Raw genomic sequence first — 13,566 nt, 5'->3', positions numbered from 1 at the left:
TAGACAAAAGGCTTGTTCATCAGTGACAACCAAGGCCAGTCCCCACAGCCAGACTGCTGCAAGCTGAGCCGCTTCTGGCCGGCTGGTTCTTCTGGGAGTCCGGACCTGGCCCCCTGCTGTGGGCAGCAGTACCAACTGCAGGACCTCCGGGAGGAAAGGGTGTGGAGTATGGATATTTGTCAGCAAACCTGCTTGTAGCATAGAGTGTGTGACAAAGGTCAAAACTTAGCAGTTCTTTAAACCTTTAATGGAGTAATGTTATGTGTAATGCTTTCATCTGTATGGACCTATATTCAAGTAGATAGAAAGCAAATTCAGTAGACTTTAGTAATCTTAGCTATGTGTTTTGACACAATATGATGTCATTTTGAAATGCTTATCCTTCTCTGAATTCTCCACTGGAATCTCAGGAGGTACGTTATGGATAGGTGGAAGGAGCTCCCCAACTTGTCACTCTCTCAAGCTTCATCCCTTCTCTTAGGTAGGTGATGCTTTCTTGAGTAAGGCAGCACCATCACTGTGTTTGTTGTCTTGGAGGCTTCATGCTCCAAGAGCATGAAATTGGTGTAGTGAAGCTGACTATCAGGGGTAAGGTATGCCTATCCTCAGCCAGACCTTATTTAATCTTGCTGGGAAGTGAAGCGCTTCCAGCAGTTAAGGACGGTAGAAGGGATTGGGATGGAAGGGTGAAGTTTTCCTTTCCAAGATTTGATTTTATGTAGATCTGCTTAATATTTTGTATAGTAATGTTGTACTTCCACTTCTTGGTGGTGAAAAGGACATACTATAAAAAGTTGGTGACATTATTGTCTGGCACCTCAGACAGTAAAGATGAGGGGGGGGAGAGGGATTTGCAGTGGAAAAGTAAACAGCTCTTTGCCCAATTATTTCAATGTTGCTGTGGTTTAGTTGTAATATCGTGTCACTCTGTTCACAGCTTTTTATGAGTCCTTTTAGATTTTTTTTACATTTGAATGAATAATACATTTCTTTTATTATTTCAAATGCTAGAGTTTGTTTGCATTTGTAACATTCTACTGCATCTGGTGATTGAATATAACAAACCTGGCTGTTGTTGTTGAGCTCCCAAACTTCTCACTTATCTGACTTTGCATTTCATGAAGTAGTTCTTGCTCAGTGTAATTGGAAGCTGTAGAAAAGTTTTCTCTGCATAATTAGAATTGATTTGATCAGTAAGGCATCAGTCTCTTTCCCATTCCCTTAACTCATATCTTCTGCAAGAGCTGTGGGAAAAAAAAAAATGTAATTTTCTGCTGCTAAACTGAATCTGCCACCTTTTGAAGTAAAATGTTTCTCCAAGCTGCCTGCAAAGCCCATCTTTCTGGTCAGTTCAAATTACGTAAGGAACTTAGTGATTATTAATGATGTTGTGTTTGAAATATTCAAAAAAATAACAAAAAAATTGCTGCTTGCAGAAGGACTGCAACTCAGGGTCTGCCTGTAGTTTGCAGCTGGAGCTGGTGGTCCCCCGTGCTTTTCAGCTGCGGGGAAGTGCTCTAGGATGTGGGTGAGTGTTTGGGGTGGCAGAGCTGGGTGGGTGGTGCCACAGAGAGGCATCAATAGGGGCAGCTGTGTGGAGTAAAGAGCATGGGTAACGTATTGGTCCACCTCTGGGGGCTGTGCTGTCCTGGTATGAGCATTTAGATCAAGACAATCTGGAATGACTGACAGTTAGCTTGGTGAAATAATCAGGGTGCATAGAGCTCTATCATCTTGTTAAGCATCATTTGAAATTTATAGTATGTTCATTCCTCTTTAATGCAACTGATTTAAGATATGCAAATGTGTTTCTAGCACTATGTTTGTAGTTTTTCTCCCTACAACTCCTGTAACTTCCATACTTATGTATTTCTTGGTTTCATGCAACTTCTGTCTCAACCAGTGTTCAATCTGAAAGTAACAATAGAGGAACTGTGACTTTCACTAAAACAGTATGCATAGACCGGCAGGGATGAGGCTGAGAACTGGAGCTCTCATCCATAAGCATTTAGCAAAGCTTATTTCAACTACTTCTTCAGTCTTTGTTATAATTACTGGAGTTACGCCGAACTAAAAGCCCCAAGCATGCTTTGGTTTGACATTTAGCTAAATCATACACTCATTTAGGTTGGAAAAGATCTCTAAGATCATCAGGTCCAACCTTTAACCTAGCACTGCCAAGTCTACCACTAAACCGTGTCACTAAGCATTACATTACACATGCTTTGAAGACCTCCAGGGGTGGTGATTCAACCACTTCCTGGGCAGCCCATTCCAATACTTCACAACCCTTTCAGTGAAGAATTTTTTCCTAATAACTGACCTGAACCTCCCCTGACACAACTTAAGGCCGTTTCCTCTTGTCTTATCACTTAGTGCCTGGGAGAAGAGACCAATCCTCACCTCACTATAGCCGCCTTTAAGGTAATTGTAGAGCCTCTTTTTCTCTGGGCTGAACATCCCCAGCTCCTTCAGCCGTTCCTCGTAAGACTTTTCTCTAGACCCTCACATGAAATATCCTAACGAGGAGAAGAATTTCTTCTGTGCACATTGAATAGCACTTGTAGCTCTTGTATGTTGGATAACACGTACGTAGTTGGTGGAATTTGTGGCTGGTGGTTTTTTTTTGCATAGTCACAAGTTTCTCTTGTTTGTGTGGGTTGCTCACATAGCTGTTAGTGGGAAGAGACAAACACTTGATATAGAAAAAGATGATGAGGCAAGGGCTGTCATGTATTATGTGTATATCCTGTGCCTTGCATGCTGAGGCCCTGACCTACTTGAGGCCTCTAAGTACTTCTGCAATATAAGTGTTTAGTAATGATAAACTGCAGCACCTGGCAGAGGGATTCAGTGTGCACAAACAGCACCTGAAACAACCTTTTATCCTTTCCCTGAAATGAGCAAGTTTAAAGGTTTCTGTTCTTCTGGGTGGGGTTGGACGAGCTGCTTCCTTGCGGTGTATGCTGACATGGTATTCAGCGGCCAGCACCTTGGTTTAGTACGTGTCAGCAAAGTAAGGTGATAGAGCTGCCTTGCCTGACCTGTGTTTTTCTGCATGTGTTGCAGTAATTCTTGGAGTGTATATTAACTTTTTAGAAGAAGTCAATATACCGAGAAAAGCCCCAGTCACTAATAACATCTGAAAACAAGGACAGCAACAGGAAAGCAAAAGACCAGAAAGCCCCCATCAACAAAGTGAGCTGTAACGCGGTCAACGGGAGAGCTGCTTGGAGCCAAGGGCACTCATCGAAGGGGAGATGGGTTAGGAAAACCTGAAAGCTGTCTTTGCTTTTTCAGTGAGGACAGGGTGGGGCTCTCCAACTAAATGCTCAGAGTAGCCGTGTAACTTAGTGTTACTTCCAGCATCATATCAGGCTGAGTGTCACAGCTTGTCAGAGAAGGCCTTGGGGCATATTCTTGGCCTTCTGGATGGTCTGATCAAAGATGACGGAACTAGGCGGGCTAAGAGGTCATGGCATTTTAGAAGGAGAGCCTCTTAAAAATAACTCAATGACCTTTTTCAGTTGGAGGTATCCCCAAGATAAGTTGTTTTTGATTGATCTGAAGCCAGGGCTTTGAGTGTTTCCTGCTTACTGGGTGCATTGACTGTGGATTGATGCACACAGGGTTAAAAGGCTGTGTGGATCAGCACTTGTTGAAAATGTTTTCTGAAGTTTGAATGGGTTAAACAATCCTGCTGATGTTTCTTGATACCTTTTTGAAATATCACCTACCAAATTAAAAGCGTGTGTATGGGAAGGGCTTGTTTTCATTCTGTATAACTGGAAATCACACTAGGAATGTGCATCTTGTTTTTAGAGCAGTCATAGACCAGTCCTCAAGAGCTGACTCATTGCTGTTTTGTAAGCAGGGTTTGCCTTTCTTTCATGTGGTTCTGCATTTTTCCATTCCCCAGTCCACCGCAATTTAGATCTTCCCTGAGCATGCTGGTGTCAGAAAACCTTCTAGCGCAGAGCGTTGTCCTGTGTACCTGGTTTGTACTCAGCCTGATTTGGCAGTGGCAAATGTAGTGTTCGGTTGTTTCATTGCTTTCTAGTTGTGCCTTTGTCAAATTGTGCTACAAGGGCACTTTCCCTGTAACTGTGTAACAAGATGGTAAATAAAAGATTTTTAATCATTTGGGGCGGGGGGGTGTTGTGTTTAGTCTGCTATTGTTATGCTGCCTTACTTTTATGGGCCTGCTTTCAGTTTTTTCCTACACGATGATTGAGACTTTCTTGAGTTTCAGATTAATCAACTTGTTCAGCTTGTGTATTTTTCCAAGCTGCTCCACTGGGATACCATGGTGGGGTAGGACTGGGAAAAATGGGCAGCTGGCAAGAATCAGGGGAAGGCCAAGGCTCTGTACAACTTGAGCTTTCAAATCACAATTTCTATTGTGGAGTGCACCTTGTATTATTCCACTGGATTCCACTGTTGACTTTCAAGATCGCTGAAACTTATTACTTATTCTTACACCTTGGTAACACTTTATTTGTGGCAGATCAGGTACCTTCCTGTGATTGATGGTAACATTTTTTTGCTTCCTTGTACTTGGATCAATGTACTTTTTTTTTTTTTTTTGTGGCAGCTTAGGAGGAGGTAAGGTGCCAAAAATCTGCAGCACTGTCAGCATTTTTTTTAACCAAAAGCTTTTCTGAAAATAGCTGCACAAATGTGTAAATCAAACTCTTCCAACAGGTCTGCTACCTGTAAATTTTTTTTTTATGTAGCTTTGCTAGGGTAAAAGAAGAAGGTCTGATTGTTTTAAGTGATGTTACTGCAGAACTTGTGTGGCTGTAAAACTGACAAGTGTCGTGTGAATTTCATGTTACTTCTGTGTGATTGAAATCAAGGACAGCAGTGTGGGTTGCCAGTGGAAATATTCCCAGGGAAACTATACTTGAGACTAGGGAAGAGCACCCAGCAGAGATTTTTTTTTTTAATTTTTTCCTTCCTATTCCACTGTGGCCACAAGGCTGAACATAGTGGAAGGGGAAAAATGGAAACCATCCTTACGGAAAAAGGGTGGAGTGATATCACTTTTCTTGATAGAAGAGAGGCTGCGGAGAAGGGAGAAACTATAGGAAGCTTTTCATTTCCTGGGAGGAGTTTCACATTTCCCACTGGAAAGTGGGACCGATAGGAAGGCATCAGGCCGGTAGAAAGGCAGCACCTTCCCCCGGAGCTGCTGGACTTCAGTCTGGGTGTTCCTGCAGCAAACTCCACCCTCTCATTCCCTATCTGTCTGGTATGTTTTCTCAGCCTTGATGCTGTTGTCATGTTATTGCTGGCAAAAAACCCTCCATGTGTGGGGGAGATATGCAAACGTGTTGTAACGTTCTGATACAACTTTAGCGCAGGAAAAGAGCAAGCTCTGTACGTAGGTATCTCCAGCTGAGCTCCAGTCTTGCAGCTGAATTCACGAAATAAAGCTGCTGACTCTGAAAAGAGGTTTAGGTGGCTGTGGGGTGTAGGATCAAGTCATTCATTTTGTAAGCTTAAAAAGCACCTCCTTTCAAACCATGTTTCCATAAAGCTAAATTCCTTTACAGGCAGTACGAATTGTCTGCATGAATGTAAAAGCATTGGATTATTTAACGGCATTTTTATTGAGGATTTCTGGTGATGTGAATTTTCTCATTGCTTCAAGTACTTCCATCACCAGAAGAATGCTGGTTTTGCTTATTCATAACTGAGGTGGACTTTATCTTCTTTCTCTTAAGGTAAAAATTCTAAATATTGTTTTTCCTTCTGTTTTTTTTTGTGTTATTCTTTTCAGGGTCAATGAGAACATAATCTTTTTTTGGGAGGGAGGAATGAACCTATTAAAATCCTTTCTCATATGCAGGGTTAAGAATTGCACTCAGGAGGGTAATGCACAAGTGGAATTGCTATCTTCTCGTAACAGTTTAGACTTTGGTAAAGAAAGTGGATGAGTCATTGCAGGGATTTGATGGCTGAAAAGATTGATTAATAATTAATTTAAAAACAAGAAGGCCTTTCCTCTGTGTCCCAGATTTCAACCACTCAAAAGATTCTCACATGTAGTTTAGCATTTGAGTGCTATGGACATATTTGTTTTGATGTCTTTGCTTAAACTGCAAATACTGCTTTCCCTATGCTTTTGTTTTCGCATTATTTATAAAGATATAAATGTCAAATTAATTTGAAGTGTTCCTAGGAGGTTATGGCACCTTGAAGGAGTCAAATATTTCCATTATTTTGGGTGCAAATATGAAGGTTTATTATACTTGTTTCTTAACCTTTTTGGGTTGCACTGGTGCACTAGGTGCTTCCTGAAGAGCCATAATCCCCTCTTCAGTGTTCGTGTGCTCCTGCATACGATTTAATTTGCTTTTCCACAACAAGCACATGTCAGTCAAGGCCTTATATTTCAACAGGTTTGTGTTTCAGCTGGGGGTCTAACAGTAAACCCGAGTGCCATGGTGCCTTTATGCATTTATGCTGGGTTAGTGGTAAAACTGGGGAACTCTGCAGGCCGCAGTGTGACCCTGACAGGATGACTCAAAACTGGCCCTTTGAATTCAGTTAAATTAGCTTAAATAATCTCTACTTGAGTTTTTCATCTGCAGTGGGCCTAAAACAAGGGGTCGATCAAAACCAATTCATGAAAGGTGCAGCAGTTTCAGCATCCTTTTGATATCCTGTAAGATGTAAATTGATGTGCTCTGAGTGCTTCTGCCTGGGGCAAATCTTTGATATGAGGCACATCGTGTGACTCTGATCCTTGAAGAGGTAATAAACCGAGTTTTGTCTTTTTATTAATTAAAATCATGCTATGCCCTGTGCTGGGCATTTTTGATATTGAATATTGAATGTGTTTTGTGCATAGTGAATATAGCCAAAAGTGTTTGTTTGCTAACAACGTACAAAAAAAAACCCCAAACACTCTGATCTTTTTTCACTTTTACTTTATTATAACCATAAATGGTAAATGAAAATTTGTAATATTTTTAATTCGGGCTGTCACTATAATTCATAATTTTCACCTGAACTGCTTCACATTTCCAGTTCAACGGAGTGTCCCCCTTTGTAATTAAATTGTTAGTTCTGTCTAGGCTATAGCCTTCTCACCATGCTCCTCTAAAAAGGAGACGGCCGTCAGATATTTGGCACTGAGATGGAGCTACAACCTTCTGGTGCTGGTATTTATGACCGTGCATCTTGTCAGATACACAGGGTGCAGCAGCTGAACCTTGCACTTCTCAAGGCCTGAGTCTGTAAAGAGTTGTCTGAATCTTCCAATGTGCAGGCTGAGATACACTTTCGCCTGCTTTAACCATGAACTTTAATTTACCTTAGTCAGAAGTTTAATTTAGTTGCAGTGCCGTGTGAATTCCTCATAATGTGTATTATGTTTGGTACGGAATTACCACAAGTAGAGTTTTTAGAGTGGAAAAGGAGAGTGCAGGACTGCTGTGCACGCATAGCGTTGGAGCTAACTCCACTTTTGTCAAAGGAATCGTTTTGCCTTGGTAATAAAACAACCACTCATTGCCTTGACGTAAAATATGAAAGGGGAAGGCTTTTTTTTTTTTTAATTTGTGTTAAATATGTTGAAGGTGGGAAATGTCTAGAAGATGAAGAAATCTTAGCTGTAAGGAGGGATACGCGATTTTGTGTGTGAAACTAGACCTTGAATGCTTGTTTTCCTCTCGCACAGCCTCCTTGATAAGTGCCACGTGCTGGGCTGAGTGGGCGTTCGGCTGCCGGGCAGCAGAGGACAGAAAGCAGTTTGCTTTTCAGGGGTGCTGGGGAGAACTGGATGGCTTCCTGGCTTCATGGAGATAAAACTTGCTCTGGCAGCAGTACGGGCAGCGAAATTTGACAAGAAGTGGGAGGGGAGAAGGATGTGTGCGACAGGGCAATTTTTGCATTGTGGAAGGAAGAAGCGAGGCCTGGAATTTATATAGCCTGACATTCATGAGCATGCGAAGCAAGCCACGGAAGCCAGCGGGTGCTGGGCCGTAACGGATTCGCTCCAGTTTGTGGAGTCGGTGTGGATAAGAGGAAAGCAAGGAATTGCAGGGCTCTGTTGTAACCTCAGAGGCGACAAATGGTGTGACTGCTCTGGTCACGAAGAGAGGTCGCAAGGTGCCCCGGGCTGCTCTGGCTGCTGTTTGAGGCTGGCGCAGTGTTCGGCTCACAGCTCCAGAGCCGTTTCCCTGGATCCCTGCCGTTGGAAGCCTCCTAACGCAGAGAAGGCCCTGAGCAGGCCTAGTTGCAGTTACATTCGTTTTTCCTGTGGGATCAGCTCGGAACCCGTGGGAGGATGAGATAGGGGTCAGAGATGACCTGTGTTTCCTCCAGACCTCAATGTTTCCTACTCGCAGACTTGTGTGTGGGGAGAGATGTGTGGTTTGAGCAAGAGAGCTGCAAGGGCATTGCGTGGCAAAAGGGGATGGATCTGGCAGCTGAAACTTGCCCAGAGAAGCGGGTCCCACCAGGGTAGCTTGCCTGGTACGCGTGGTCCAGAGAGTGTAAAGCAAGAGTTAACATTACACGGTAACTGGCGAGACAGTGCTTTTTTGCTGTAAATCTTGGTAACTTTTGTAACAGTGCATCCATCTTCTTCTAATTACTTCACTTCTGAATGAGTGCTAAGGTATGTGTGGGGCTTGTTTTTAATTATGAACTGCAAATAGTTCCCATAGGTTTTCAGGCCTGGCTCCAAAAACATTACCTGTCATGTGATGTTGCATCAACCAGGAAATCCCCAGATAGTAAGCCTGCTTGGATTTTCTGACACTTGCCTTTCTTCTATTCTTGTCACACTTCTTGCAGTTATAGTGCTGAGAAACCTCCTTTGAAGATCATTCAGACTGACTCCTCTTGTGTGTCTTGGTTAGGGGGGTAACTAAGCCTGTGAAACATGACTCTATCCGTGAAAAATAATTTTCTAAAATATTTCTTCAGCTTTTCTAATAGAATCATTTTTCACTTGTACATTTGCATTAATAGCAGTCGGCTTCTAGTTAATAAATACAGTGCTCTATGAAAATAATTGGTTATTAGGATTGGATTGGTTCCTACGGTGCCCTTGCTGCAGCTTTTGCTGGCTAGCTGTGACTTTGCTTGTGTGCACAGCAGAGTTGTTTACATGCCTGGAATATGCTAGAGGCAAGGAGAAAGGAACGGCTTTAATGCGATGCAGCTAGATGCTCTGTGGGGGAGGCCTCAGAGTTGTTCATAACAAGATCAAATGTTGATCAATGTTTTGGGAAGAATAAGGTTACTGTTCATGAGAAATGGAAGAACAGTATATTACGTGCTTTCCAGCCATCTTTAAAACCAGGTATTTGTGATGCTGCCTAGGAAAATGTCCCTCTCCTGCTGTTGTTTTGAACTCTGAGTATCGGTGGCACCGAGGCGAAGCATCTATCCAAACCGCTCCAGTGTGGCCCCAGCTGCATCTCAGGGCTGCCTTCGGTGAGGAAACGAGCAGTCACCGGCTTCTTTCAGCTTCCCCATGAAAAGCCTGATGATCGTGTTGTCGAGGTGCTGCTGGAACATTGTGGCTACTATTGAATTTGTTTTAAAGGCAGCTGTGGGGATTTACAGTCTCTGTAGAATAAGAAAACAGCTATTCTGACATTGAGCTGTGAACATGAGAAAATGGCTTATCCCATATTACAAGGTATAAAAGCTGGGAGAGGACAGAGGGAACAGCTCGAGAGGAATGGAGAAGAAAACAGCTGAAAACCTCCTCCTCTCCCTCCAGAGCTATTTTTTGTCAGTGACAAAACTGTGGGATGAGCAAAGCTGATTTGTATCTGCAGCAGGTCGTGGCTGGGATCTGAAAATGTATCCCCAGGAAAAAACAGAGCAGGCTGAGCTGCGGGGGCGGGAGCGCACGAAGCCACGTCTGCTGGCTCTGAACCTGGAGTTCCTGTTCGGTCTGCTGCTTGTTGTCTTCCAGGTGATGCCTAAAATCCCACAACAAGGGCCCGCAGTCGCTGCTGTGCTGTGTTAGGCTGCACACAGCATCGGCAGGCTGGGGTTTCAGCAGGGCAGGTTTGTGAAAGAGAAGCTGGGGGATGCAGCTCGCAGGGAACGGGAGGGAGGGTGTGGAGAAATCTTGGAAGGCTGCGTCAGAATAAGAGGCTTTAAACTAAGGCTAGGTGCCTGTCAGAAATCCTTATCTAAAGCAAACCTGGCGAATACACAGTCATGAATTTATTTACCAGAATTCAAGCTTTTATGGTTGTGTGGTTTCTTGCATTCTTAGATGTGTTTGGTGTTGAAGCAGCATCGTGATGCACTGTGGTGTCTGGGCCTGTCTCCTGAGGGGGATATTTTGAACAGTTAGTCCCGAGTAAATCCCGTGTGTGGTTCTGGAGCTAAGGGCTTGTCTTCACATGCTGTTGAGAAATGATTCGAGTCAGCCTAAGGTGTGAATTTCAAGTGGATTGCTTTACATCTCTGAGGAAGAATGATGGAGAGTTAGTCAGATTCTGGAAAAGAGTGTCTGGAGAGGGTCCCAAGCAGTTTAACCAATCCATTTTTTAAATTTGTATGGCTTTTCTCTCAAGTAATCTGAAATGCCTTATGCAGACAGAGCCTCAAAGTGGATTATATTATATAGGAAGTCTGGTCGTAAGGATTTCGAAAGGTTTATGTGGATGCAGAAGTATTAGTAGTCAGGAATAGCACTTGCATTTTAAAATCACTCTGTACTTTTCATCTGAATTTAATATTCAAGCAACCCAGCTAACCTTAAACAGGAATTATGAGAGGAATGTGGACTGACTTCAGTGTGCAATAGACTTTTGAAGCATTGTTATGGCCTCCTAAAACTATAATTAACTGTGTGATCACTGAAAGTTTTAGTAGAAACTTCTAGGTCTCATCGAATCTTTCATAGTCAACGGAATGCACTTTTTTGGTGGGTGAAGTCTGTTTGCTGGTTTCTTGTGAGAATTGTCTAAGCTGATGGGGAAGAAGATGGAGGAAGTTGGAGGAGTACAAGCCCTCTCTGTAGGTCTTGGACTTGCAGCCCAAACTGAGATTCTTCCCATCCCATAGAAAGATTTTTAGGTATGTGTACAAAGCAGAGAACTTCAGCAAAATCTGTGTAGTAAAAAAAGGGGCTGAAAGTTTTAGGAGCTGAGGCTTTTGGTGACCTGCATGATAATGTTTACCTCCAAGCCTGAGAGCAGGGAGCAGAGGAATCCAGCCCAGGGAGTGTACACTTCACAGCCTGAACTGTCTGAGCAGAGTGATGCTTTCAAATACTTGCTGCCTAATTTAGGGGTAATTTGTTGCAGAACGTATGGGCAGGGCTCTCCCTTTTGCTTTTTGATGTACATTTACAGTCCATTTTCCCCTCCTTCGCTTTCCCTCTCACTCTGGTGCTTTAATAGGAAGAGTGAATGCCTAAAATACAGTATGTATTTTTCCTCAGTCAGTTTTGGTTGTGCAAAGTGAGTGGCAGCGTCTGTGCGGCAAGTACCTAGGTTATTTCCTTTTCAGCTACTGAATGTAGACTCTTGCTAAACATCATAATGAATTTCTGCTCTAACTAAATGCATGTACGTAGGTGCTTGTAGGTGCCATGTGGGACTCTCTTGACTGTAGGGAGAAGTCCAGGTGTGCTGAAGTGCAGAATTACATCTGTAGGCTGGTGCCAATGTGCTTCTAGGACGCTTAACAGTTCATGGCATATGAATCGTGAACATGTTTATTTAAATCAAGTTATGCTTGAGATTGGAAGGTTCTCAATATTTTTCGTACTGGTGTGGCAATTACAAAACCAAATGTTGTGGTTTTCTTGGTGAATACATCGTTTTGTTGCCCTGGGAAAGGTTTGGTCCTCGAGGCTAAGGATTGATTCTTTACTAAGGCTTAATCCACCGCATGTGCAAATCCAGGTGGAGGGCGGATGCTTCTCCCTTGGGTGGATGAGGAGTGTTGTATCTACATGCAGAGTGCGTGTGCTTTGCATTGCCTTTTTTTCTCTGATGAGACTGCAAATAGGTCTGAGGCCAGTTCCTTTCGCCTTGCCTCATTCATCCAAAAAGCAGCAGATGGCTGGTAGCATGCACAGGCTTTTAACCTGGCTGAGAGTCAGGCTGATGAGGAAGAGCCTGAATGTGTCCTTTGTCCAGTTTTGGTTGACTCATCAAATTGGTGGCTTGGTGAATGCCTTACCTTTAAAGTCAAAGAACAGGAGAAACAAATACAGATTTTTTTTTCCTAAAATGTTTTTTGTAGATGTCCCAAGTGGCTAATCAGCAAACATACAGGTTTGCCTCCCGTAGCGCACTCTTGTTGGTTTTGTTTTGTTGACTCTGGCCCAGTTATGTAAAGGATGGATAAACAGAAAGCAATCCCAAGGAAATACATACTTGATGCCTCAAAAGACCGTATTTGTCATCATGGAGAGCTTAGTGAATGTTGTTGCAGGAAGAAGAGTGTGAATGGGAAATGGTGATCTCTAAGAACATTTCAAGTAGCCAAAACACTGAAATTCTGGTTTAAATGGGGGAGGAAAAAAAAAAAAGACAACAACCAGGCTAACAGCCCTCTGGCTTGGGACACATCTAGACATTTCAAAGCAAAATACAGCAATTTAGGGGACAATGAATACATGAGAATTAATGCACATTAGAAGTAAGGAAATAAGTTAGGGAATTAACTACACATATATTTTATATCTTAAGTGTTAGGAAACAAATAATCCAAGTTATCAGATGAAGATAATGAAATAGGTCATGCAAGAAAAATAGAAATATTAATACTTTCCTGTATTTGAGAAGGTGCAGAATTTGATACCGTGCCATTTTAACAGAAGATGATGAATTTATTTGAATCTTTATTAATTAAGGATTTAATAATTTCTGGGGGTAGACATATGCAAACTAGCAGAGTTGTAACTCAGTTGTTAAGAAGAGCTTACTGTGAAAATTCTGCAGGCCTGCAGACAACAATTTTTAATAACTGTTGACATAGAGGGTTGTAGAATTAACAGTGCCAGAGAAGGGAAGGGTGGGTGACTGTTTTAGCCCTATTCCAGATGGGGTGGCATTTTTCCTCATCAAGATACTGGAAAAGTTAATGCTGTATTCAGTCGATAAAGACATTAGACAGACTAATGTCAGTGTGTTGCAGGTCATGGGAAATGCATCTTAGCAAATGTGGTGACGTGCTGGAAACCAGGTTTGACTTGGGAGAGGGATCTGCATGAGATGCAACGAAGCTATGCCTGCCAAAGGCAGCTGTGCAGCTGCAGGGGGGCAGTCCTGCCTTGCAGATGCTGCCGCTCCCTTGCTCCTTCCGTCTGCTACCTGCGGTCCCTCCCTGCCTCCAGCGGAGGCAGCCAGGTAGGACTCTGGCGTACCCTTCTGGGACTCCTGTCCGCACACGTTGGTGCTATGTGGTATTGCAAAAGCGCCTGAATTAAGAACTGAGTAACTGACGTTTACAAGTTAGTCACTGGCGGTGAATCATTATCAACTGTGAATGCTTCTAGACATCTGCTTTAAGGATTGAGGTGAGGCCAGATTCTGTTGAACATTTTCATCGGGTATCTGGAGACAG

At 43.0% G+C, this 13,566-nt stretch overlaps 1 protein-coding gene across 5 annotated transcripts in view; it reads left to right on the top strand.

The window, feature by feature from the left end:
* Positions 1-13,566, top strand: part of LRRC8D (leucine rich repeat containing 8 VRAC subunit D) — a 50,876-nt gene that overhangs the window by 13,631 nt on the left and 23,679 nt on the right. The window contains exon 1 of one of the 5 annotated variants that reach the window (XM_048059058.2): positions 7,617-8,532. The exons of the other annotated variants lie outside the window; for them this stretch is intronic. Within the exon in view, the coding sequence (XP_047915015.2) occupies positions 8,379-8,532 (154 nt within the window). The 5' untranslated portion in view covers positions 7,617-8,378. Of the gene's footprint in view, positions 1-7,616; positions 8,533-13,566 lie in introns of those variants that run through there. 5 annotated transcript variants of the gene reach the window in all.

The sequence above is a fragment of the Anser cygnoides genome, chromosome 8 (assembly GCF_040182565.1).
Source record: "Anser cygnoides isolate HZ-2024a breed goose chromosome 8, Taihu_goose_T2T_genome, whole genome shotgun sequence".
In the NCBI taxonomy this organism is placed as follows: domain Eukaryota; kingdom Metazoa; phylum Chordata; class Aves; order Anseriformes; family Anatidae; genus Anser; species Anser cygnoides.
Note: the sequence above shows the minus strand (reverse complement) of the source record. Positions and strands in the feature narration are given on the sequence as shown.